General features: G+C 39.3%; 1 protein-coding gene across 2 annotated transcripts in view; it reads right to left on the bottom strand.

Moving 5' to 3' along the window:
* Positions 1-1413: 1413 nt before the first annotated feature.
* Positions 1414-23923, bottom strand: part of WDR26 (WD repeat domain 26) — a 38771-nt gene continuing 16261 nt past the window's right edge. Inside the window, exons 8-14 of one of the 2 annotated variants that reach the window (XM_014950670.1) lie at positions 21064-21204; positions 19749-19868; positions 18819-18964; positions 18226-18304; positions 17525-17654; positions 4363-4548; positions 1414-2532 (exon numbers count right to left, since the gene is read on the bottom strand). In XM_014950670.1, coding sequence (XP_014806156.1) covers positions 2507-2532; positions 4363-4548; positions 17525-17654; positions 18226-18304; positions 18819-18964; positions 19749-19868; positions 21064-21204 — 828 coding nt within the window. In that variant the 3' untranslated portion in view covers positions 1414-2506. Of the gene's footprint in view, positions 2533-4362; positions 4549-16394; positions 17655-18225; positions 18305-18818; positions 18965-19748; positions 19869-21063; positions 21205-23923 lie in introns of those variants that run through there. The other variant, XM_014950669.1, reaches the window with a different exon arrangement.

Below are 23923 nucleotides of genomic sequence, written 5' to 3'. Positions count from 1 at the left end.
TATGGTTAAATTTCTACTTATGATGCATTGCAGTGGAAAGTAGGCATCAGCCCATCCTTACCTTTACCAGGTAAAGAGCCTCACTTTGCTTAGATACGTCCACCACATTAAAAATGCCCATTTTAAGCACATATGAGACTTTAAATTTACACTTGAGGTTTGATCCAGCCTTCACCCCCTGCTTAAAGTTCCCACTGAAGCCCCGGGAGCACAAGGCAAGTGGTGTCAAACTGTTGTGTGAGACATCGTCAAGAGACATCAAACCCAGGATTATCTTCCTCACTCTCCCTAAATAATGTTTCATTTGAAAACATAAGTTCCAGAGTAAAACAATACTAGGGTAACTTGCAAAGAGTCACATACTGCCATTGCTAATGAAATATACCGTGTTTTGAACATATAGAACACTGTTGACAATTTAGGTACTCCATTTTTATTTAAAACCCGAAGGTTTAGCTTACTCAAATCTGAGCTTGGGAAATTGCCCGTTTCCCTGCAAGACCGATGCCACAGGAGCAAGACTAGCTTTAGGCTGCCTGAACCAGGCGGAGAAACAAACAGCTGCCTCAAGAACTGGCCAGCAGAAAGTGGAACAGATTTATAGTCTGAAGTTTACACACACGGACCGGCAATTGCCATCAAAGAAATTCACCTTAATTTTAAGGCAAATGTACCAGATTGATGATAAGAACATGAAGTTCCTACTTCACTTTGAAGGTACTAAAAGAGCAGTTTGTCAGATTCAGGGCTGGTCTAAACCAAAGTATCAGAATTCATTTTGCACACAAGGCAAGAAAAAAAACAAACCACACCACCAACTGATGGCTGGAATCAAAAAAGTTAAACCTTCTAACCTGCTAAGCCCCACTTTGTTTGTCTGGGAAAGAAAAAAGGGACTGTTTATGTTAAACCACATTCCCATTCGTCAAAGTGGCTCCACTTCTCTTCCCAGGAACTCCGGCAAACCTTCCCCCCACCTTCTTCCACACATGACTAATAAGGACACTAGATCATTAGCTCATTAAAGGATGAGATCCCCACTCCTGGTCACCTCAGTTCTCGGTGGCATTCCTTTCCCTGCTCCCTCTTCACTTCCCAGCAGTACCAACACTACCTTCCACCCAGGGTGGCAAAAGGGAATCCAGTGCCATCCCCTAATGAACCTGTGCGTAGTGCAGAAGCACAGAGGTGCCAGGCCATCTGTTTACATCCAAAAGAATAAATAGTTAAGTTATAACCATCTTTCTCTTTTCTTGACGTGGGCTATCAGTGGAACTATTCCTAGATGTGTCAAGGCGTTCACAGCACCAACTCACAACAAGGTCTGGGAGAGGCATTTAAATCTGCAAACTTAAAAGTATAATCTCAAGAAAGAAAACTCTATACACCTTTGTTTATCAAACAGAGAAAAGCTTCCATCGTAATACAAGTGTTTAATTACCATTTGTATGTTAATTACTTTTACAAAACATCGACTTTGTGAAGAAAGGATTCAACGCATTCTCCCCTCAAGATGTGGCCTACCTTTTACCAGTGGTGTTGCATACATTTATGTAATTAAAAAAACCTCATCTTGTTTAAGCTCTTAGTCTGGTGATGCCCTCTGACCTCTTTTTCCCTAAATGTCTGTAAAGATGGACAGTGAGTTTCTCCCTCTAAAACAAGCTTTGCTGCCTACGTAAAGCTCTTTCCAGCCACTGCCTTTGACAGGGTCTCAAGACACTCCAGCAAAGCATCAGTGATCCCGTGTTTCACAACACTTCTTGCATCGTTTTAATTCCAAATGTATACAAATGAAGTCACTTTAATCCTATAAATAATTTATTTTTAAAAAATTGTGCTGTTAACCCCTTTTGCAGGGCAACGAGCTACGTGAAAAGTACAAAACTTTTTGTCAAATGTGATACTGAGAGTGCTTTTTTGACATAGTTCCTTGGGTTTTTCATCTCAATTGATAAGATACTGCGCAACGGGCAAGGCTAGAATCCATGAACCAAGCTGCAAAGATCTCAAGCTAAGTAAGGCGGAGAGAGACTTGAGAAACAAGAGAAGGAAATACTTTCCTATCCAATGTATACTCTTCAGACTAAAGCACTCGTTCTATCAAGCCTTCTAAACTGTTAAATAAAGTGTTCCAAACAAGCATTTAAACTTCATTACACAGAAGAGCAACGAGAACAGTAGCCTGCCGGACAAAAAGGCAGGAGGGAAAAAATATATATATTGAGTTCAATGGTTAGCCTGAATGTAGCACAGTTCTTCACAACCGATGGGGGGGTAATTTCAACACGGTGTCCAACAACGTTCTAACGACGTGCTTCATCTCGACTGGTTACTATGAAGCAAGGTGGTAAATGTTTGGCCCCAACCGGGCTTCAGAAATGGTTCTTTTTCATGACGAGCATGTCTGTCCAGCTATCAATCATGTTTTGTTTGCACCAAATCCCAAGCCATTTAAAATACGACTAATTAAGTTAAACTGAAGTCGTCTGCTCCGAATTCGCCATCAACTATCCATGCTACTGCATTCCTCTGAGCAAAAACAAGAACATAAGAGAAAGAAATCACACCTTGAAGATCTTATCAATAGTTAGTATTTCTACTATAAGGTCATTAATATGGTATATTTACATAAGTTTTACTGAACACACATTAGTTAATGGATCTGTATCTAAATCCCATCTAACTAAATCCCATGTGAAAAGTTACTTATTTTAGATATCATTATTTTTATTAATTTAGCATGTTAGGCTTCGGTACACAAAAAGCATCTCTTCCAAAGAGAAGTAATACACATTTACATTCCAGTTCCAGGGAAGCGTGCTAATTACCAAGCTGTCATCCATTTAAGATTCCTAAATTGTTGGATATTATTCCATGCAGCTACACCTCTTATGGAACACTTGCCATGAGAAATCCAAGCACAGGAGAGGAGGTAATTCTTCCCCCTAATATCCCTCCAACTTCCAGCTACTTCCACCTGAGGGACATTCTGAACTATCCTTTTTAATTTTATTTTTTTTTTAGTTGTCTACTGATCTAGTAGCACTCAATGGATTTCTCTTTCATTACTTTGTCTGGGCTCACTTGTGTCCCCACCTCGTATCCATGAGGTCCTGGAGCAATGGGATATATTGTGTTTCATTCTCATGTCCGCTGTAAATTTTCACCACCAGGTTGAATGTGTAACAACAGAAGCCCATAAACTGTAGAACCACCCCCTGATGGTCACCTCGTTAACAATTCTGGGGGGGAGGTAAGAAAGGTTGGGTAACGTGTGCATTTTGGCAGCAAAAAAAAAAAGCTGTATCGTGTCTCTCTCCTGGACACAGACGATTGCTGATAGGTAGGAAAGAATCAATTGGGTAAAGATTTTACCAAATTGGTGGTGGGAAACTTCCCCCTCTCCAGACTTTACGGATTCCTTTTGTAAGTACTGAATAATGGCATTACAATTTGCAGTGTGGTGAGAATGCATCTGCTAAATTTTAATACTAGTGTATGTTATTAAACCTCAAGCATCAGAGGTAAGACTTTTAAGAATTCTACATAAATAAGTTAACATAATCCTGAGGTCTTTGTGACACCAGTTTTCTATAGGGCCATGTCAGAAATTTGAGTATCATTTTGGAAATACCAGTTGCTTCCTTTTTATTCTACAAACGTAAATAACTAGATAAAAATCAACAGCTGTACATTAAAAAAATAAATCAGTAACTTTTTTTTTGTAAAAGCAATGATTCTAACCCAAGAGTTCATAGAATCACAGAATGCTTAGAGCTGGAAGGGACCTTAAAGATGGAGTTCCAACTCCCCTGCTATGGCAGGGGACACCTCCCACTAGACCAGTGCTACTTCCCCAAAGCTCTGCTTTGATGGGCACTGAGGTTTGCTTCCCATCAGACACTACCTGGGTCACAAACTGCTGATGGTCAGATGTGGGAGGGGAAAAAAAAAAAAAAGTGTCTCCAGTGACCAAAAAACCTCAAGAAAGGTCTCTGACCTGTAGCAAGATAGTTGAAGGTGTGTGTGAACCCATGGTCCCTAAGAAACGTGCAGTGTTTTCCACCTAAATCTACATATTACTCAGAAGGAACATAGTCCTTGCTCCCCTACTCCTTTACATGCTCCTTGGCCAAGGTACCTCACTGAAACAATTGTGTCTCGGTCTAACGATGACCCTACATCGTGTGGCACCAGCTGATGCTGCTCAGAAGTGTTCTCCAGCTTTTAAATGCTATTTAAAAAAAAAAGTTAAAAGCGTTTTTCTATCCTATTTATGGTAAAGAAAATTCACCAAGCTAACTGCCTTTGATGTAAGCTTTTAGTGATGAGAGAACACACACACACACTGGTTTTTACCTTCAATATCCTGGTTGTCTACGAAAGGTGCCGGTCCCCATATTCTAACAGTGCCATCGTCAGAGGCGCTGGCCATCATGGATGGTATCTGTGGGTTCCAGCTCACACAATTAACGGTGCGCGTGTGCCCCGTCAGCTCGGCGATCGGCAGCTCGCTACGCTTGTGCCAAATATATACTTTGTGATCTAAACAAAAGATGCATTTAAAAAAAATTAACATGAAACGTTGTTCTGCACAGACACATCTGTCATATCAAATAGTGCTTCCACACCAGCTCTCAGCAATTAAAAACCCATTAATGTTGCAAAAGCCACATCTAAACCCCCTCTCTGTTGAATGTGCAACAGCACTAAAGTTTTTCTTCTAAAAGTGATCAAAATAATACAGGTAAAGCTTTTCCACAAAGAGGCATGTTCCCTTTTAACTCTTGCAAGTCTGCTACACTTGGCCTTTGAAGAAAAAATATTTGAGTACAATGCAAATAAGCCAATACACAACTAAATAGAGAAACCAAGCTACTCTTAAAGATATAGATTTGCAATCTTATTCAAAAGATTAAAGTATTTTTTTTCCTCAATCATATTTAGAGATTAGTACATGGGTTATAAAGTTATGAGTACTAACAGAGAATATTTACAGCTACCACCTGTTGATGAGCACTCGGTAAGATCACTCTGTAGTTTATGAAATACATCTTGATACTAAAGACCTCAAACATTCCAGGCAGAGTGCAAACAGAGAAAACAAGGGAGGACAACAAAGCTGAATGTCTCAAATTGTGAGCTATTACCGTCTCTGACAACAATTAATTCTCGTGTGGTATTTAAAAATATGAATTTGTACCTATTAAATAAAGTAGCTGCAACAAACAGCCCTACAGATCTTATTTTATGATAGGAAGCTTTTAATTACTTCTAGCAACACACTAGAAATAGACTAGTGAACTGCTCAGACCCTCCACTGCTTACTGCTTTATAGCCAACCATATTTAAGAATAAATGACTAAAGGTGGTTTGATGTTTTTTTGGGGTGGTGTTTTTTTTTTATCTCTCAACCATAGAGCAGCAGCTTTTAACAAGCCTGACCTCTCTAGGAATGCCTTTGGAATATTCCAAACAGAGCTATACAAACTGAACAAGTACACATTACTAGTATTACACAAAAGCCTAGCATTTAGGTCTAGCGTATCAAATGAAAGTATTTTCATCTATTTGAAAGGTTTTAATGTAGATGTCACTCTGAAGGCTTAGCAAACAAAACAATCTTCCTCTATTCCTCCACTAAACCCTTACAAAACAAACTTTCTCTCTGACCTACCTGCTAGAATATCATCATGGAACCATGTGATAAATCAATTGTCTTCTGCTGAATCAGCTCATTTTGATCATATCACCTTTATAGATGCATATGTTCTGGTGGTCTTTACATTCCACTTAGGGTTTCAAGTGACTACACATCCAGGCTATTCATCAAACAACACAACTCACTCCCTGCCTAAACACTGGACCTGCAAATTCTCTGAGAGAATCAAAGCCTAAACACAAACTAGTATTTTGGCGCTTGTCTGAAGGCCTGTATTTTGTTTTGGAAAAAAGTTAACTACGTTAAGGCAGAAGTCAATTCCCCTCTCATTTCCTTTCTAGTGATGCAAGCGTTAGAAAAAAGCCTGCCCAGCTGACGATGTATCTTAAGAGATCGTGACAACCTATTACTTTTTAAAAAAAGGCTATGACAATGTGATTTGTTATTTCAGTTCAGTTTGCTTGTTTGTGGCTGCTCTCTCAGGAGCCACATCTGCAAGAATTCAGTGTAAAGAGGCAACAGCTTCAACCTAAGAAAAGTGCCATCAGTTTCACCTACTGCCCAGTAGTTTTTAGAAAATGAAAATAATAAAAAAGAAATAAACAAACAGGGGCAAAAAGGACTGGTGCACTGTAGTATTTACAACTACACATGCACAAACACAAATCCTGAACTTTGGGGTACTCAGGTACCAAACAGGGAACCTTTTTCCACCATGAAGAGGTTCTCACTGGACTGGAGGTGCCATCCTTCAGCCACTATGTTCCACTGGGTCTGGTCACAGGGTGAAATTTGGTTTTATTTTAGACATATTTGGTATTTTCCAGAAAAGGATAGTAGTAAATGTCCTGGCCAACCTTATTTCCTAACAGCTGGGAGTTACATAGCACTAATAGTGATTGCTTACATACTCCAAGTGTAAATCTTAGCCCTACATAGGCTTGAATCTTAAGTGACCTCTGTAGGAGGTGATGGCACCGCATCAGTGGCAGAACTGAACCAATCATATAAACCCTTAACTAATTTCTATCCTTGCCATGGATGGTTGGATAAAAACATACTACAAAGCCTTTGATCACCAAGAAACCCTACCAGACTATGTCAACAACTGCTTAATTGGAGACTATGCTTAATTTGAGACTACTCTGTCCATAATTAAGATGATGACTCTATTGAAATTAAAATAACCTCACCACACCTATATCTTCAACAGGCAAATGAAGCTGTTATTCCCCAGAAGTAGTTTTGATTCAAACCATGAGCCTAAGTACCACACTGCAAAAAGAAAAAAGCCTCAAGAACACCCCACCCACTTCTAATTAAAACTGTGCAGGTGCTTTTGCTTAAGAGGAGCAACAAAAAGTGTCATTAATGCTTCCTAATACTACTGTCCTCTCGAAAGATTCTTTCTGCCAGCACACAATGATTTTATGAAGTATTCCACAATCTCAGTGCTTCTCAAACTTATTTAATGAACCAGTTGCTTGCTTTTATAGATGATAGTTGCTTAACAACAACATTATAGAAGTAAGGTACAGGAAGGATACAGCGTTCCAGTTTTCTGCACAAAGGGGAATGATGTTACCTTCACTGCCACTCGCAATGAAATCTTCATTATGACCTCCAAAACACGAGTGAATTGTGTAAAATCCTTGTGTAACACCTTGATACTTTCTCACTAAAACTCTGTCTTGTAAGTCCCATAAGTGAACTCCCTGGGAATAAGTAGTATAAAGAATGTTATTTTACCATTAAACATTATTAATTGCATTTTTTTAAGTGCTAAAAAAAATTAGACATGAAAGTGCATTACTTTAGCTAACTTCAGTACTGTTAATGGATCAAAAGAATAAAGATATATCAAATTACTAGACTGAACTTCTAATCTGCAGCCCCTTCTGTTCTGAAAGCTCCTAGTCTTACCCAAGGTTCCAAAAGTAGAAATAAATAAGTAAAATCTAATTCTCACACCCCCCAGACATTTCAACCTGCCACAACTCTGGCTGTACCCGGCTTCTCAGTGCAATAGCCAGATATTAACATTTAATAGTACATATTTCATAGTATGAAACTCTTGACTATAAATCAGTCAAAAAAAGAGTCTCAAGAGTAAGATTGCCTTCTTGTCAGAGAAGGCCATGCCATACTTACCAATGCTAAGGCCTTCCTATTACATGAAATACAACTGGTTAATATCAGACATTCCAATTAGCATCTAAATATTTAAAAACAGGTAGCACTTGCAAGCAGACTCGTTTACATTTCCATTTATCACCCCCAACTCACCTGAGTTGCTACATTTAACAAAGCTAAGCGGCCATTTTTTGAAATAGTAAACGACATAATAGGGTGATCTTCTTGTACTCTGAAACGATAAGACACATCGGCATTAAGACTTCATCAAATGATGCAACACCAAGACAAAAGGCGTGTCCTGTCTCTGCAACATTATGGCGGAAGACAGTTCTGAATTTGGAATTAGGAATGTCTCTGTGTGTCAGTACAAACCAGGTCTGCAATTGTTTGCTCACACAACAAATCCCAACACCAAAAGGGACTTCAGACCTCAAATCCAACCTCTAACTTCAAGGAAGGATCTACTAAAATATGCCAGGAATCGAGATGAAGATAACTCTTGGTAACAGAAACATCAAAACACACACCAGAAATGTACTCGGGTGCTTATATGAAGTTATTTCTAATATTTGATCGAATGCTTCTTGCTACAACTGGAGGTCACTAACTCTTGTCCCATGTTGTTCTCCTTTTAATATTGAGAGCATTTTAATAACATTTCCCATCCTGGTCCACCAACCCTTCCTCAACCTTCTTCTGACACCCAGAACCAGCAGTTCAAAGCCAAAAAAAGAAGTAGTTACATGTTCCTGTCTGTAAGATCCTCGAAGTTATAACCCCGAATTCGCTGGTGTGTGTCCGACGCTAGAACGGTTTTCCCATCACTCAAGCACCAAAGGCATTGTACTCTCACCCCTTCCCAGGAGTCGAGGAGATTACCATCTAAATCCTGGTCAGGAGAGAGAGGAAAAAAAACCAAACCAAAACAAAAAACCTGTTAGTCTCAAATTTTGAGTTGTGACAAGAGTATATTTTGCTCCTTCTGTTCAGACTGCTACAGAAAGCAGTTTTACCCTGTAAACTTAATGAATTAGGGCCCTGGTTGTCTTAACCAAGAGCTTTGCTAGGTGTCTGTCCTGGAGAATGCCTTTCATCACTTATTTTTTTGTGCATGACACGTGCAATCTGCGTAAGGTGACAGAGCTCCCCTTTGCAGTGAGTGAAGTTTGTGCACCATGCTACTATTATTCACCAATTCTGATGACAAATAATCAAAGTAGGGTGAGACCGTGGGCCACCATCCAAAACCAACACTAGCCATGGAATGAGGTTTCAAATTTCTGTTTACATTAAGCAAAGACAACATGCAAAAACTAAGGAAGACATAGTAAAAAAAAAACAACAAAAACCAAAAGACAACCTGTGGAATAAACAACATCTGTGGACAAAGGCATTACTTTTTATTAATGTATTTTCTAAAGCAGCTAAGAAAAAAATTCCCAGTCCACAAACCCTCCTTTAGGCAGAGGAATCCCTCTACACTTGCTTGAATGCCTCTAACTGCTACAAACAGAAGTGCTGCTGAAATAATAGCATTAATGTATTGCTTCTTTGAATTACAAAGGATCAGAAGCTTTAGTGTATGCACACATGAAAAAAACATGAACCTCAGATATGACTGTGATAGAACCCCTTCTTGCTTTGTTTTCAAGGGTAAAATGCAGAGAACTTACACACTGATAGAACTGCCCGCGCTGACCTCCCGTTACAAAACGCTTCCCATCAGGATTCCAGGCCACGCTGGTTAAACTGTCTTCATGAGACTGGCTCATCTTTGTCCTCAGCTCCCCAGTCTGGAAAAATCAACAAAAAGCAGCAAGGCCTTGTATCAGAACCCCTTCCCAAAAAGGCATCGGTAACTTTATCTGACGTGGATAGTGTTTGGAAGTGCATTATTTCAACAACCTATGAATAATGCAATAAAAAGGCAGACCTACTGCAGCATCTCCAGTAAACCCAAACTTGACTTGGGACAATTTCTTTTGTCCCTCAAATCAGGAGAGATGGAGTAAACTGTGTGTCAGACAATTGGAAGATTATGAGTAAAAAGAGGAATTAAAAGAAGTTGGAAGAAGATGTAAGAGATGAGCAATATGAAAAGAAAGCAAACAAACATGGAAAGCAAGGAGGTAGGAGGAAACCAAAAGAAAATGGAGATGACAAAATACATTTTAGTAAAAAGTTGGAATATTTAGAACATTTTCCTCCCTGAGCTGGAGCTCTCCAAACCAAAATTTAGCTTTCATCCCCATCTTATAACACTACTCTTTCACACAATAGAGCGCCAGTAAACGGCTTACCATTGTCAAAACAGTAAGGGCTTCCCTTTACTCCCTTGTGCCAGCTCTAGTGCCCTTCTCTGGGCCAATTTAATCAACTAAATAGAAGAAAAGTATTGAAAGGGTGAAAAAAGGAAACGTTTTTGGTTTAGGAAACTAAATTAGCTTGGAGTCCAAGACAGCAGAAGAAAGACTATATAAACCACAATGGAGGTGGAGGAAGCTCCTACATCAACTCAAGTGCCTATTAAAAAAAAAAAAATAAAAACCAATAGCAGAAAAGGGGTTTCAAACTCATGAGGACTTGCTCCCTGTAGATGCTAATTGTGCCCTCTGTTTCTCTTGATTAGTTTACTCTGTTCATCCCTTCAGTAGTTCTCTAGGGTCCTTTGGATTTACACCATCCCTTCTCAGAAATGATCAGTAACCAGACACACTGGAATTGCTGCACAGCTCCAGACACTTAGACTTGAACTCCAATTTCAGTTCTGTACAGAGTCCAGAATTTGTAGGCTGCTACAGTCTGTTTTTCAAGTTAGGGGGAAAAAAAAAAAAAAGAAAAAGATCTTTCTGTCTTCCCTACACAATCACACTTTTGTATAACAAGTCTGTAGAAGTGACTTCCTTCAGGCTTAACGTATTTAAGTATCGAAACAAAAGCAGTAGGCTGACCACAAAGTCTTATTTTTGACTCTTAGTCACCACTTACTTGTACATTCCAGAGCCAAAGCTCAGAACAATCATCCGGGCCACAGGCAACAAGGTAGTTGTCATCTGGACTCCAAGCAATGTAAGAGACACCATACGCATGACCTTCTAACGTCTTAAGTAGTTTTAGCTGGTGAGTATCCTGAAACAAGAGAGATTCTGTTAAGACAATGCAAATAAACTACTACATTTCACATACACAGTGTGTCCAAGCCCAACACAGCAAGTTTGCTTTATGCAACTCAGCACCTGCATTTTACAAGACGTATGAATAAGTTCTTAGTGGAAAAGCAGTTGGCATTTCACAGAGTAGAAACATAAAATGAAAGCTTCTGAGTTTCAACATGCAAGACACAATCACTTGTGGACAATTTTGTTCTAATCTTCTGTGATTCTGAATGTGGATCTCTCAAAATACAGAGTTGTACATTATATTACACTTGTTTCAGCATAGAAGATTTCTGTAGTGTCAAGTCTCTCTCCATCTACTGGTACACAAAAGTACTATTATCCATATTTACACAACTAAGTTACTTTCTTAAAAGTAAAGATGTGTGGAAGCCTGTTGAACAGAGAACCAAAACCTTTATGCACACTAAGAAGGGAAAAACCTCCCAGTGCCAATGTTTCTATAAACTTGAGTATATTTTGTGTGCTGCTCAAGAAAAGTTTTACAGAAAGATATTTTTAAAATCTTCCTTGAGAGGTGTTCTTATTTCCCAAGTGCTGCCTACAGCAAGCTGTTGTATCTTTTCTGCCAGATTTAGTGAATGAAGCTCACTCTGCTCACACAGAGTACCTTGTATCACCTTTATGCTACAAGTGTTCTACTGCTGCCTTGTCAGAGGAACTTAATTTAGCAGCAGCGTATCAAAATAAAGATTAGGGTTAGATGCTGTGAAATAGCCACATGCTGGCTTCCTAAATACAGAAACCTGCTTCATTACAATATTAGTACTGACTTGTGACAGAAACATGCACATACAGAAAGTAGAACCAAGCTTGGTAAAACATTGACAATTTTTGTGAAGCCTGTTGGAAAAGGGCAAGTGGATTTTCCTCCCTTCTTCCCCTTACACCCTTCCCTGCACTGAGGAGGTTTACACCCCCTACTTATCTTCCAAAAGAGTGACCCACTTGAAAAATCTAGCTTGGTTTCTCACATTGTCCCTTCACTATCTTTTGTTTTAATCGGCAGAGCACCTCTTGATTCTAAAGAGAAAGAACACGGTCAGAGAGAGTGTGACACAAAGAACTGTTTTCCTGGGGACCAGGTAAGAAGGATGCAGTGACTCTCAGCCAGCCTGCAGCTCAGAAGGTTCTGTTAGCTAGAAAAACTACATTCCCCAAAAGAAAAGTGGGCTAAGAATAATCTTCAAAGCACAGAGCAAGAGGGGCAAACAAATGGACCTCCTCAAGTCCCCTGTCCCATTTTAATTATTATTCCTGGTCTGTATTAGACATTCCTGCGTCTGTTGCTAAACAGATCTGTGCAGAAACAGAGTCACATCTGGACATCATCTCACATCACTGAGAGTACCTGCAACGGATGGGTTTCTTTTTACACCAGGATTAAGTAGCCTGGCCCTTCCACATCACATTTGATATTCCTCTTCTAATGATAGTACTTTGTGGCTGTTACTATCTCTTGCTCTGCTCTCATAATTCTCTCCAAACAGAGAAAAGCTGCTACACCATGTTTTGCTCTCGAACAGCAGTTGATGGTATTTCAGGAAAACATCCCCAGATTTAGTCAATCTGCTTCCCACCCACCACCAAAAGAAATCTCAGCCCTTCTGTCCCTTACACATAGCTTCCCAGATTTTTGTTATGTAGAAGAAACAACTATTCAGGTATCAACTTAAGCCTGTAGTAGTCGAGCTCCTCGGCTGAAAAGCCAAAAGTCTGTCAACAGGTTTTTAGAGAGCACAGAAAAACAAGGGAGGTTTCTGTAAGGAACAGGTTAGAGAGCTCTATCCAAGAAGATGCATGCCAGACAGGGTGATGCGCCCACTGCGCTCATCCTTTGTGCTCTAGAGATTCTGCCACGCTTAGAAACAGTCAAAAGTCTTCCACAGACATCCTAGTTCACTCAAGACATTATTTAATGCTTCTGAGTCTGCATAAGAACCTCAAAACGAACAAATGAAAATGTAAAATGGAAGCATGGGTTAAGACACCTTAGACATGTAGCTGAGTCTTAGAAAAGAAGTAAGAAATTCATGGTATGAAATGGAGACACAGAAGCAGCATCGTTACACTTCAAGAGGGGTGATGAAGAAAAGAAAGGGAGAAATAAAGGATTCTCACACACATGAAGCGTGTATGGAAAAAGAAATACTGCTTATTTAAAACAGTGTTCTCCCATCACTCGCCCAGACACAGCTGGATGGATGTTTCCCTGTAGTTCATACATACAGATTAGAATAATTCTAAATACCTAAAGCCTTGAAAACCTGATTAAGCTTGTGGTTCAAAAGACGTTGTCAACTGCTACAGGAAATGTGAGAAGCGTGCTCTGGCAAATATGAAAATGAACTATTTGAGTTGTGTGGTCTGATGCTATTTAGGCATCCATCTCCTTGAAAGGGTTTATTTTTATTTTTTTTTTTTTAAATACTCAAAGATAAAACTCTAGAAAGCTGCTTTCCCACTAACTATACGTTAGAGATTTTGTTCCTTTAGCTACCCTCGGCCAAGAGAGTTAGCCTAAAACACTCACAAAAGCATTTATTTTGTTTCATTGACCAGGTATTATCTAACAATTCACTACAAAATGTGCTAACCAAGATGTTGGGTATTAAAACTCAATATTAAAAGGAAGACAGGTCTCTACAATCAAGTGACAAGTCAACTGCAAAAACACTTGATCCTTAATTTACTTAGAATTACTCCGTTAAAAAACAAACAAATGACCAACCACATACAGCATACAACAAATACAGATAATTTCCTAACTAAGATAAATCAGATTATGCCACTACACATATTGTGGCCCACAGCACACTGACTCTAGGAACAAACCAACCTCAATGGTTCTAGGCCCAAAAAAATCCACAGCCCTTGCTATTGCTTCCCAGGCTACATAAAAGCTACGCACATACAACAGGATTTTAAGCAAAAAGGACTCAAATTATAAGGCTTCCTAACCTATAGTGGAAGAAAATAATTAAATTCAGCTCTCAAATCCTACTGAAAGCCAGTGTGGATCTGCAAAAACATTTCATCTTCCACTTTGCATAGCAGTTTCCAGATTAAAAACTGTAAGAATCTTGCTTCTGATAGTGTTTTACAAACATTAACCACTTCAAATATTGCATACATATGTTCAAGTTTATTCAGTTTTCAACTGTTACAAACTATATGGACCTGCTTTCACGTAACTTCTACAAGTCAATTAAAACAGTCCTAGATTCACCACTCCATCTTTTGATTTACATAAGAATGGGTACGAAAGATAAATCTTGGAGCTGTAGGATATTTCATGTAAGAGAAATAGTGCCACCCATTAGTATCAATCTTAAACCCATGGTCTGTAAGGAAATGCATGGGTGCACTTCCACTTGTCAGTGAATTCTGACAAGGGTTTAAATCTTCACCTCAAGCCAAGGCAAATCTTACAACAGCAACTAGCATGAAGCAGTGTAACTGATACATCATTTTATTACTCAGAACAAAGTAATAAATGGCAAAAGGGATAGAGTATTTAGATCCAAGTCTACTAGTAGTAGTAACAAGTAAGTCCCATACACAGATTGGAAGAACTCCTAGTAAGAGTGATTTAGAAGGAAGATTCCTCACTGTTGTGCCCCTTCCACTCTCACCTGATGCCTCCCTTCCTCTGGAAAGCATCAGCAGGCTCTGCCCTGTCCTACTGGTCAGTGGCACACAAAGTTCCTGACCCAAAACCAGCCAACAGCTTGAGCCCCTTGAACTCGGGCACCAGATTTTCAAATATCCTCCTTCATCGCCTTACACTGGTGGGAGGTGTCCCTGCCCATGGCAGGGGGGTTGGAACTTGATCTTTAAAAGGTCCCTTCCAACCCAAACCATTCTGTGATTCTATGAAAACCACAGTCAGTGTATCAGTCTTTTACACCCCAGAGAAACACCCCAGTCAGCAGGCACAGCCTGTCCAACAAAAATCAAACAATCCTAGGAAGGCAAAAAAGAAAAGAGAGGGTAGGGAAAGACAAGTCACGCACATTTAACACGCGTTGCACACTTACTGGATCAACCTGCCATATAATAACGGTTGTGTCCTTAGATCCTGTTGCTAGTTTAGTGCCATCATTGGAGAATTTACAGAACCAGACTTCATTACAGTGCTCCGTTAGTATCTGCTGTGTATAGCATGGGAACTGTTTCCTGGGAAGAGAAAGGGATGTAGCCACAGATTAGTAAGAAAGCAGTAAGAGATTTTTTTAAAATCAAGCTAGTAAATACCAGAACAAAAACTTACTTAAATGCAAGACCAGATAACTTGGAACATTCCTCTAACAGCTGCTTCAAGTAAGTACAGAATGAAGTCCTAGCATGGGAACTGTTTCCTGGGAAGAGAAAGGGATGTAGTCACAGATTAATAAGAAAGCAGTAAGAGATTTTTTTAAAAATCAAGCTAGTAAATACCAAAACAAAAACTTACTTAAGTGCAAGACCAGATAACTTTGAACATTCCTCTAACAGCTACTTTGAGTAAGTACAGAATGAAGTCTTAACTGGTAAAAAGTTCACACCACCAAGTGAATCCCAACTAATTTTAAGAACTCAGAACTATTCCTATTCCACTCACATAATTTGTTACGCTTTCATAAAACTTGGAATAAAACTGACCTCATTAGGAGTGTAACAGGTTATTATTACACACTTCTATTTGGGGTGGTGTTTTTTTTTTATCTCTCAACCATAGAGCAGCAGCTTTTAACAAGCCTGACCTCTCTAGGAATGCCTTTGGAATATTCCAAACAGAGCTATACAAACTGAACAAGTACACATTACTAGTATTACACAAAAGCCTAGCATTTAGGTCTAGCGTATCAAATGAAAGTATTTTCATCTATTTGAAAGGTTTTAATGTAGATGTCACTCTGAAGGCTTAGCAAACAAAACAATCTTCCTCTATTCCTCCACTAAACCCTTACAAAACAAACTTTCTCTCTGACCTACCTGCTAGAATATCATCATGGAACCATGTGATAAATCAATTGTCTTCTGCTGAATCAGCTCATTTTGATCATATCACCTTTATAGATGCATATGTTCTGGTGGTCTTTACATTCCACTTAGGGTTTCAAGTGACTACACATCCAGGCTATTCATCAAACAACACAACTCACTCCCTGCCTAAACACTGGACCTACAAATTCTCTGAGAGAATCAAAGCCTAAACACAAACTAGTATTTTGGCGCTTGTCTGAAGGCCTGTATTTTGTTTTGGAAAAAAGTTAACTACGTTAAGGCAGAAGTCAATTCCCCTCTCATTTCCTTTCTAGTGATGCAAGCGTTAGAAAAAAGCCTGCCCAGCTGACGATGTATCTTAAGAGATCGTGACAACCTATTACTTTTTAAAAAAAGGCTATGACAATGTGATTTGTTATTTCAGTTCAGTTTGCTTGTTTGTGGCTGCTCTCTCAGGAGCCACATCTGCAAGAATTCAGTGTAAAGAGGCAACAGCTTCAACCTAAGAAAAGTGCCATCAGTTTCACCTACTGCCCAGTAGTTTTTAGAAAATGAAAATAATAAAAAAGAAATAAACAAACAGGGGCAAAAAGGACTGGTGCACTGTAGTATTTACAACTACACATGCACAAACACAAATCCTGAACTTTGGGGTACTCAGGTACCAAACAGGGAACCTTTTTCCACCATGAAGAGGTTCTCACTGGACTGGAGGTGCCATCCTTCAGCCACTATGTTCCACTGGGTCTGGTCACAGGGTGAAATTTGGTTTTATTTTAGACATATTTGGTATTTTCCAGAAAAGGATAGTAGTAAATGTCCTGGCCAACCTTATTTCCTAACAGCTGGGAGTTACATAGCACTAATAGTGATTGCTTACATACTCCAAGTGTAAATCTTAGCCCTACATAGGCTTGAATCTTAAGTGACCTCTGTAGGAGGTGATGGCACCGCATCAGTGGCAGAACTGAACCAATCATATAAACCCTTAACTAATTTCTATCCTTGCCATGGATGGTTGGATAAAAACATACTACAAAGCCTTTGATCACCAAGAAACCCTACCAGACTATGTCAACAACTGCTTAATTGGAGACTATGCTTAATTTGAGACTACTCTGTCCATAATTAAGATGATGACTCTATTGAAATTAAAATAACCTCACCACACCTATATCTTCAACAGGCAAATGAAGCTGTTATTCCCCAGAAGTAGTTTTGATTCAAACCATGAGCCTAAGTACCACACTGCAAAAAGAAAAAAGCCTCAAGAACACCCCACCCACTTCTAATTAAAACTGTGCAGGTGCTTTTGCTTAAGAGGAGCAACAAAAAGTGTCATTAATGCTTCCTAATACTACTGTCCTCTCGAAAGATTCTTTCTGCCAGCACACAATGATTTTATGAAGTATTCCACAATCTCAGTGCTTCTCAAACTTATTTAATGAACCAGTTGCTTGCTTTTATAGATGATAGTTGCTTAACAACAACATTATAGAAGTAAGGTACAGGAAGGATACAGCGTTCCAGTTTTCTGCACAAAGGGGAATGATGTTACCTTCACTGCCACTCGCAATGAAATCTTCATTATGACCTCCAAAACACGAGTGAATTGTGTAAAATCCTTGTGTAACACCTTGATACTTTCTCACTAAAACTCTGTCTTGTAAGTCCCATAAGTGAACTCCCTGGGAATAAGTAGTATAAAGAATGTTATTTTACCATTAAACATTATTAATTGCATTTTTTTAAGTGCTAAAAAAAATTAGACATGAAAGTGCATTACTTTAGCTAACTTCAGTACTGTTAATGGATCAAAAGAATAAAGATATATCAAATTACTAGACTGAACTTCTAATCTGCAGCCCCTTCTGTTCTGAAAGCTCCTAGTCTTACCCAAGGTTCCAAAAGTAGAAATAAATAAGTAAAATCTAATTCTCACACCCCCCAGACATTTCAACCTGCCACAACTCTGGCTGTACCCGGCTTCTCAGTGCAATAGCCAGATATTAACATTTAATAGTACATATTTCATAGTATGAAACTCTTGACTATAAATCAGTCAAAAAAAGAGTCTCAAGAGTAAGATTGCCTTCTTGTCAGAGAAGGCCATGCCATACTTACCAATGCTAAGGCCTTCCTATTACATGAAATACAACTGGTTAATATCAGACATTCCAATTAGCATCTAAATATTTAAAAACAGGTAGCACTTGCAAGCAGACTCGTTTACATTTCCATTTATCACCCCCAACTCACCTGAGTTGCTACATTTAACAAAGCTAAGCGGCCATTTTTTGAAATAGTAAACGACATAATAGGGTGATCTTCTTGTACTCTGAAACGATAAGACACATCGGCATTAAGACTTCATCAAATGATGCAACACCAAGACAAAAGGCGTGTCCTGTCTCTGCAACATTATGGCGGAAGACAGTTCTGAATTTGGAATTAGGAATGTCTCTGTGTGTCAGTACAAACCAGGTCTGCAATTGTTTGCTCACACAACAAATCCCAACACCAAAAGGGACTTCAGACCTCAAATCCAACCTCTAACTTCAAGGAAGGATCTACTAAAATATGCCAGGAATCGAGATGAAGATAACTCTTGGTAACAGAAACATCAAAACACACACCAGAAATGTACTCGGGTGCTTATATGAAGTTATTTCTAATATTTGATCGAATGCTTCTTGCTACAACTGGAGGTCACTAACTCTTGTCCCATGTTGTTCTCCTTTTAATATTGAGAGCATTTTAATAACATTTCCCATCCTGGTCCACCAACCCTTCCTCAACCTTCTTCTGACACCCAGAACCAGCAGTTCAAAGCCAAAAAAAGAAGTAGTTACATGTTCCTGTCTGTAAGATCCTCGAAGTTATAACCCCGAATTCGCTGGTGTGTGTCCGACGCTAGAACGGTTTTCCCATCACTCAAGCACCAAAGGCATTGTACTCTCACCCCTTCCCAGGAGTCGAGGAGATTACCATCTAAATCCTGGTCAGGAGAGAGAGGAAAAAAAACCAAACCAAAACAAAAAACCTGTTAGTCTCAAATTTTGAGTTGTGACAAGAGTATATTTTGCTCCTTCTGTTCAGACTGCTACAGAAAGCAGTTTTACCCTGTAAACTTAATGAATTAGGGCCCTGGTTGTCTTAACCAAGAGCTTTGCTAGGTGTCTGTCCTGGAGAATGCCTTTCATCACTTATTTTTTTGTGCATGACACGTGCAATCTGCGTCAGGTGACAGAGCTCCCCTTTGCAGTGAGTGAAGTTTGTGCACCATGCTACTATTATTCACCAATTCTGATGACAAATAATCAAAGTAGGGTGAGACCGTGGGCCACCATCCAAAACCAACACTAGCCATGGAATGAGGTTTCAAATTTCTGTTTACATTAAGCAAAGACAACATGCAAAAACTAAGGAAGACATAGTAAAAAAAAAACAACAAAAACCAAAAGACAACCTGTGGAATAAACAACATCTGTGGACAAAGGCATTACTTTTTATTAATGTATTTTCTAAAGCAGCTAAGAAAAAAATTCCCAGTCCACAAACCCTCCTTTAGGCAGAGGAATCCCTCTACACTTGCTTGAATGCCTCTAACTGCTACAAACAGAAGTGCTGCTGAAATAATAGCATTAATGTATTGCTTCTTTGAATTACAAAGGATCAGAAGCTTTAGTGTATGCACACATGAAAAAAACATGAACCTCAGATATGACTGTGATAGAACCCCTTCTTGCTTTGTTTTCAAGGGTAAAATGCAGAGAACTTACACACTGATAGAACTGCCCGCGCTGACCTCCCGTTACAAAACGCTTCCCATCAGGATTCCAGGCCACGCTGGTTAAACTGTCTTCATGAGACTGGCTCATCTTTGTCCTCAGCTCCCCAGTCTGGAAAAATCAACAAAAAGCAGCAAGGCCTTGTATCAGAACCCCTTCCCAAAAAGGCATCGGTAACTTTATCTGACGTGGATAGTGTTTGGAAGTGCATTATTTCAACAACCTATGAATAATGCAATAAAAAGGCAGACCTACTGCAGCATCTCCAGTAAACCCAAACTTGACTTGGGACAATTTCTTTTGTCCCTCAAATCAGGAGAGATGGAGTAAACTGTGTGTCAGACAATTGGAAGATTATGAGTAAAAAGAGGAATTAAAAGAAGTTGGAAGAAGATGTAAGAGATGAGCAATATGAAAAGAAAGCAAACAAACATGGAAAGCAAGGAGGTAGGAGGAAACCAAAAGAAAATGGAGATGACAAAATACATTTTAGTAAAAAGTTGGAATATTTAGAACATTTTCCTCCCTGAGCTGGAGCTCTCCAAACCAAAATTTAGCTTTCATCCCCATCTTATAACACTACTCTTTCACACAATAGAGCGCCAGTAAACGGCTTACCATTGTCAAAACAGTAAGGGCTTCCCTTTACTCCCTTGTGCCAGCTCTAGTGCCCTTCTCTGGGCCAATTTAATCAACTAAATAGAAGAAAAGTATTGAAAGGGTGAAAAAAGGAAACGTTTTTGGTTTAGGAAACTAAATTAGCTTGGAGTCCAAGACAGCAGAAGAAAGACTATATAAACCACAATGGAGGTGGAGGAAGCTCCTACATCAACTCAAGTGCCTATTAAAAAAAAAAAAATAAAAACCAATAGCAGAAAAGGGGTTTCAAACTCATGAGGACTTGCTCCCTGTAGATGCTAATTGTGCCCTCTGTTTCTCTTGATTAGTTTACTCTGTTCATCCCTTCAGTAGTTCTCTAGGGTCCTTTGGATTTACACCATCCCTTCTCAGAAATGATCAGTAACCAGACACACTGGAATTGCTGCACAGCTCCAGACACTTAGACTTGAACTCCAATTTCAGTTCTGTACAGAGTCCAGAATTTGTAGGCTGCTACAGTCTGTTTTTCAAGTTAGGGGGAAAAAAAAAAAAAAGAAAAAGATCTTTCTGTCTTCCCTACACAATCACACTTTTGTATAACAAGTCTGTAGAAGTGACTTCCTTCAGGCTTAACGTATTTAAGTATCGAAACAAAAGCAGTAGGCTGACCACAAAGTCTTATTTTTGACTCTTAGTCACCACTTACTTGTACATTCCAGAGCCAAAGCTCAGAACAATCATCCGGGCCACAGGCAACAAGGTAGTTGTCATCTGGACTCCAAGCAATGTAAGAGACACCATACGCATGACCTTCTAACGTCTTAAGTAGTTTTAGCTGGTGAGTATCCTGAAACAAGAGAGATTCTGTTAAGACAATGCAAATAAACTACTACATTTCACATACACAGTGTGTCCAAGCCCAACACAGCAAGTTTGCTTTATGCAACTCAGCACCTGCATTTTACAAGACGTATGAATAAGTTCTTAGTGGAAAAGCAGTTGGCATTTCACAGAGTAGAAACATAAAATGAAAGCTTCTGAGTTTCAACATGCAAGACACAATCACTTGTGGACAATTTTGTTCTAATCTTCTGTGATTCTGAATGTGGATCTCTCAAAATACAGAGTTGTACATTATATTACACTTGTTTCAGCATAGAAGATTTCTGTAGTGTCAAGTCTCTCTCCATCTACTGGTACACAAAAGTACTATTATCCATATTTACACAACTAAGTTACTTTCTTAAAAGTAAAGATGTGTGGAAGCCTGTTGAACAGAGAACCAAAACCTTTATGCACACTAAGAAGGGAAAAACCTCCCAGTGCCAATGTTTCTATAAACTTGAGTATATTTTGTGTGCTGCTCAAGAAAAGTTTTACAGAAAGATATTTTTAAAATCTTCCTTGAGAGGTGTTCTTATTTCCCAAGTGCTGCCTACAGCAAGCTGTTGTATCTTTTCTGCCAGATTTAGTGAATGAAGCTCACTCTGCTCACACAGAGTACCTTGTATCACCTTTATGCTACAAGTGTTCTACTGCTGCCTTGTCAGAGGAACTTAATTTAGCAGCAGCGTATCAAAATAAAGATTAGGGTTAGATGCTGTGAAATAGCCACATGCTGGCTTCCTAAATACAGAAACCTGCTTCATTACAATATTAGTACTGACTTGTGACAGAAACATGCACATACAGAAAGTAGAACCAAGCTTGGTAAAACATTGACAATTTTTGTGAAGCCTGTTGGAAAAGGGCAAGTGGATTTTCCTCCCTTCTTCCCCTTACACCCTTCCCTGCACTGAGGAGGTTTACACCCCCTACTTATCTTCCAAAAGAGTGACCCACTTGAAAAATCTAGCTTGGTTTCTCACATTGTCCCTTCACTATCTTTTGTTTTAATCGGCAGAGCACCTCTTGATTCTAAAGAGAAAGAACACGGTCAGAGAGAGTGTGACACAAAGAACTGTTTTCCTGGGGACCAGGTAAGAAGGATGCAGTGACTCTCAGCCAGCCTGCAGCTCAGAAGGTTCTGTTAGCTAGAAAAACTACATTCCCCAAAAGAAAAGTGGGCTAAGAATAATCTTCAAAGCACAGAGCAAGAGGGGCAAACAAATGGACCTCCTCAAGTCCCCTGTCCCATTTTAATTATTATTCCTGGTCTGTATTAGACATTCCTGCGTCTGTTGCTAAACAGATCTGTGCAGAAACAGAGTCACATCTGGACATCATCTCACATCACTGAGAGTACCTGCAACGGATGGGTTTCTTTTTACACCAGGATTAAGTAGCCTGGCCCTTCCACATCACATTTGATATTCCTCTTCTAATGATAGTACTTTGTGGCTGTTACTATCTCTTGCTCTGCTCTCATAATTCTCTCCAAACAGAGAAAAGCTGCTACACCATGTTTTGCTCTCGAACAGCAGTTGATGGTATTTCAGGAAAACATCCCCAGATTTAGTCAATCTGCTTCCCACCCACCACCAAAAGAAATCTCAGCCCTTCTGTCCCTTACACATAGCTTCCCAGATTTTTGTTATGTAGAAGAAACAACTATTCAGGTATCAACTTAAGCCTGTAGTAGTCGAGCTCCTCGGCTGAAAAGCCAAAAGTCTGTCAACAGGTTTTTAGAGAGCACAGAAAAACAAGGGAGGTTTCTGTAAGGAACAGGTTAGAGAGCTCTATCCAAGAAGATGCATGCCAGACAGGGTGATGCGCCCACTGCGCTCATCCTTTGTGCTCTAGAGATTCTGCCACGCTTAGAAACAGTCAAAAGTCTTCCACAGACATCCTAGTTCACTCAAGACATTATTTAATGCTTCTGAGTCTGCATAAGAACCTCAAAACGAACAAATGAAAATGTAAAATGGAAGCATGGGTTAAGACACCTTAGACATGTAGCTGAGTCTTAGAAAAGAAGTAAGAAATTCATGGTATGAAATGGAGACACAGAAGCAGCATCGTTACACTTCAAGAGGGGTGATGAAGAAAAGAAAGGGAGAAATAAAGGATTCTCACACACATGAAGCGTGTATGGAAAAAGAAATACTGCTTATTTAAAACAGTGTTCTCCCATCACTCGCCCAGACACAGCTGGATGGATGTTTCCCTGTAGTTCATACATACAGATTAGAATAATTCTAAATACCTAAAGCCTTGAAAACCTGATTAAGCTTGTGGTTCAAAAGACGTTGTCAACTGCTACAGGAAATGTGAGAAGCGTGCTCTGGCAAATATGAAAATGAACTATTTGAGTTGTGTGGTCTGATGCTATTTAGGCATCCATCTCCTTGAAAGGGTTTATTTTTATTTTTTTTTTTTTAAATACTCAAAGATAAAACTCTAGAAAGCTGCTTTCCCACTAACTATACGTTAGAGATTTTGTTCCTTTAGCTACCCTCGGCCAAGAGAGTTAGCCTAAAACACTCACAAAAGCATTTATTTTGTTTCATTGACCAGGTATTATCTAACAATTCACTACAAAATGTGCTAACCAAGATGTTGGGTATTAAAACTCAATATTAAAAGGAAGACAGGTCTCTACAATCAAGTGACAAGTCAACTGCAAA

Source organism: Calidris pugnax, unplaced genomic scaffold (genome assembly GCF_001431845.1).
Source record: "Calidris pugnax isolate Ruff unplaced genomic scaffold, ASM143184v1 scaffold24, whole genome shotgun sequence".
Taxonomy (NCBI): domain Eukaryota; kingdom Metazoa; phylum Chordata; class Aves; order Charadriiformes; family Scolopacidae; genus Calidris; species Calidris pugnax.
Note: the sequence above shows the minus strand (reverse complement) of the source record. Positions and strands in the feature narration are given on the sequence as shown.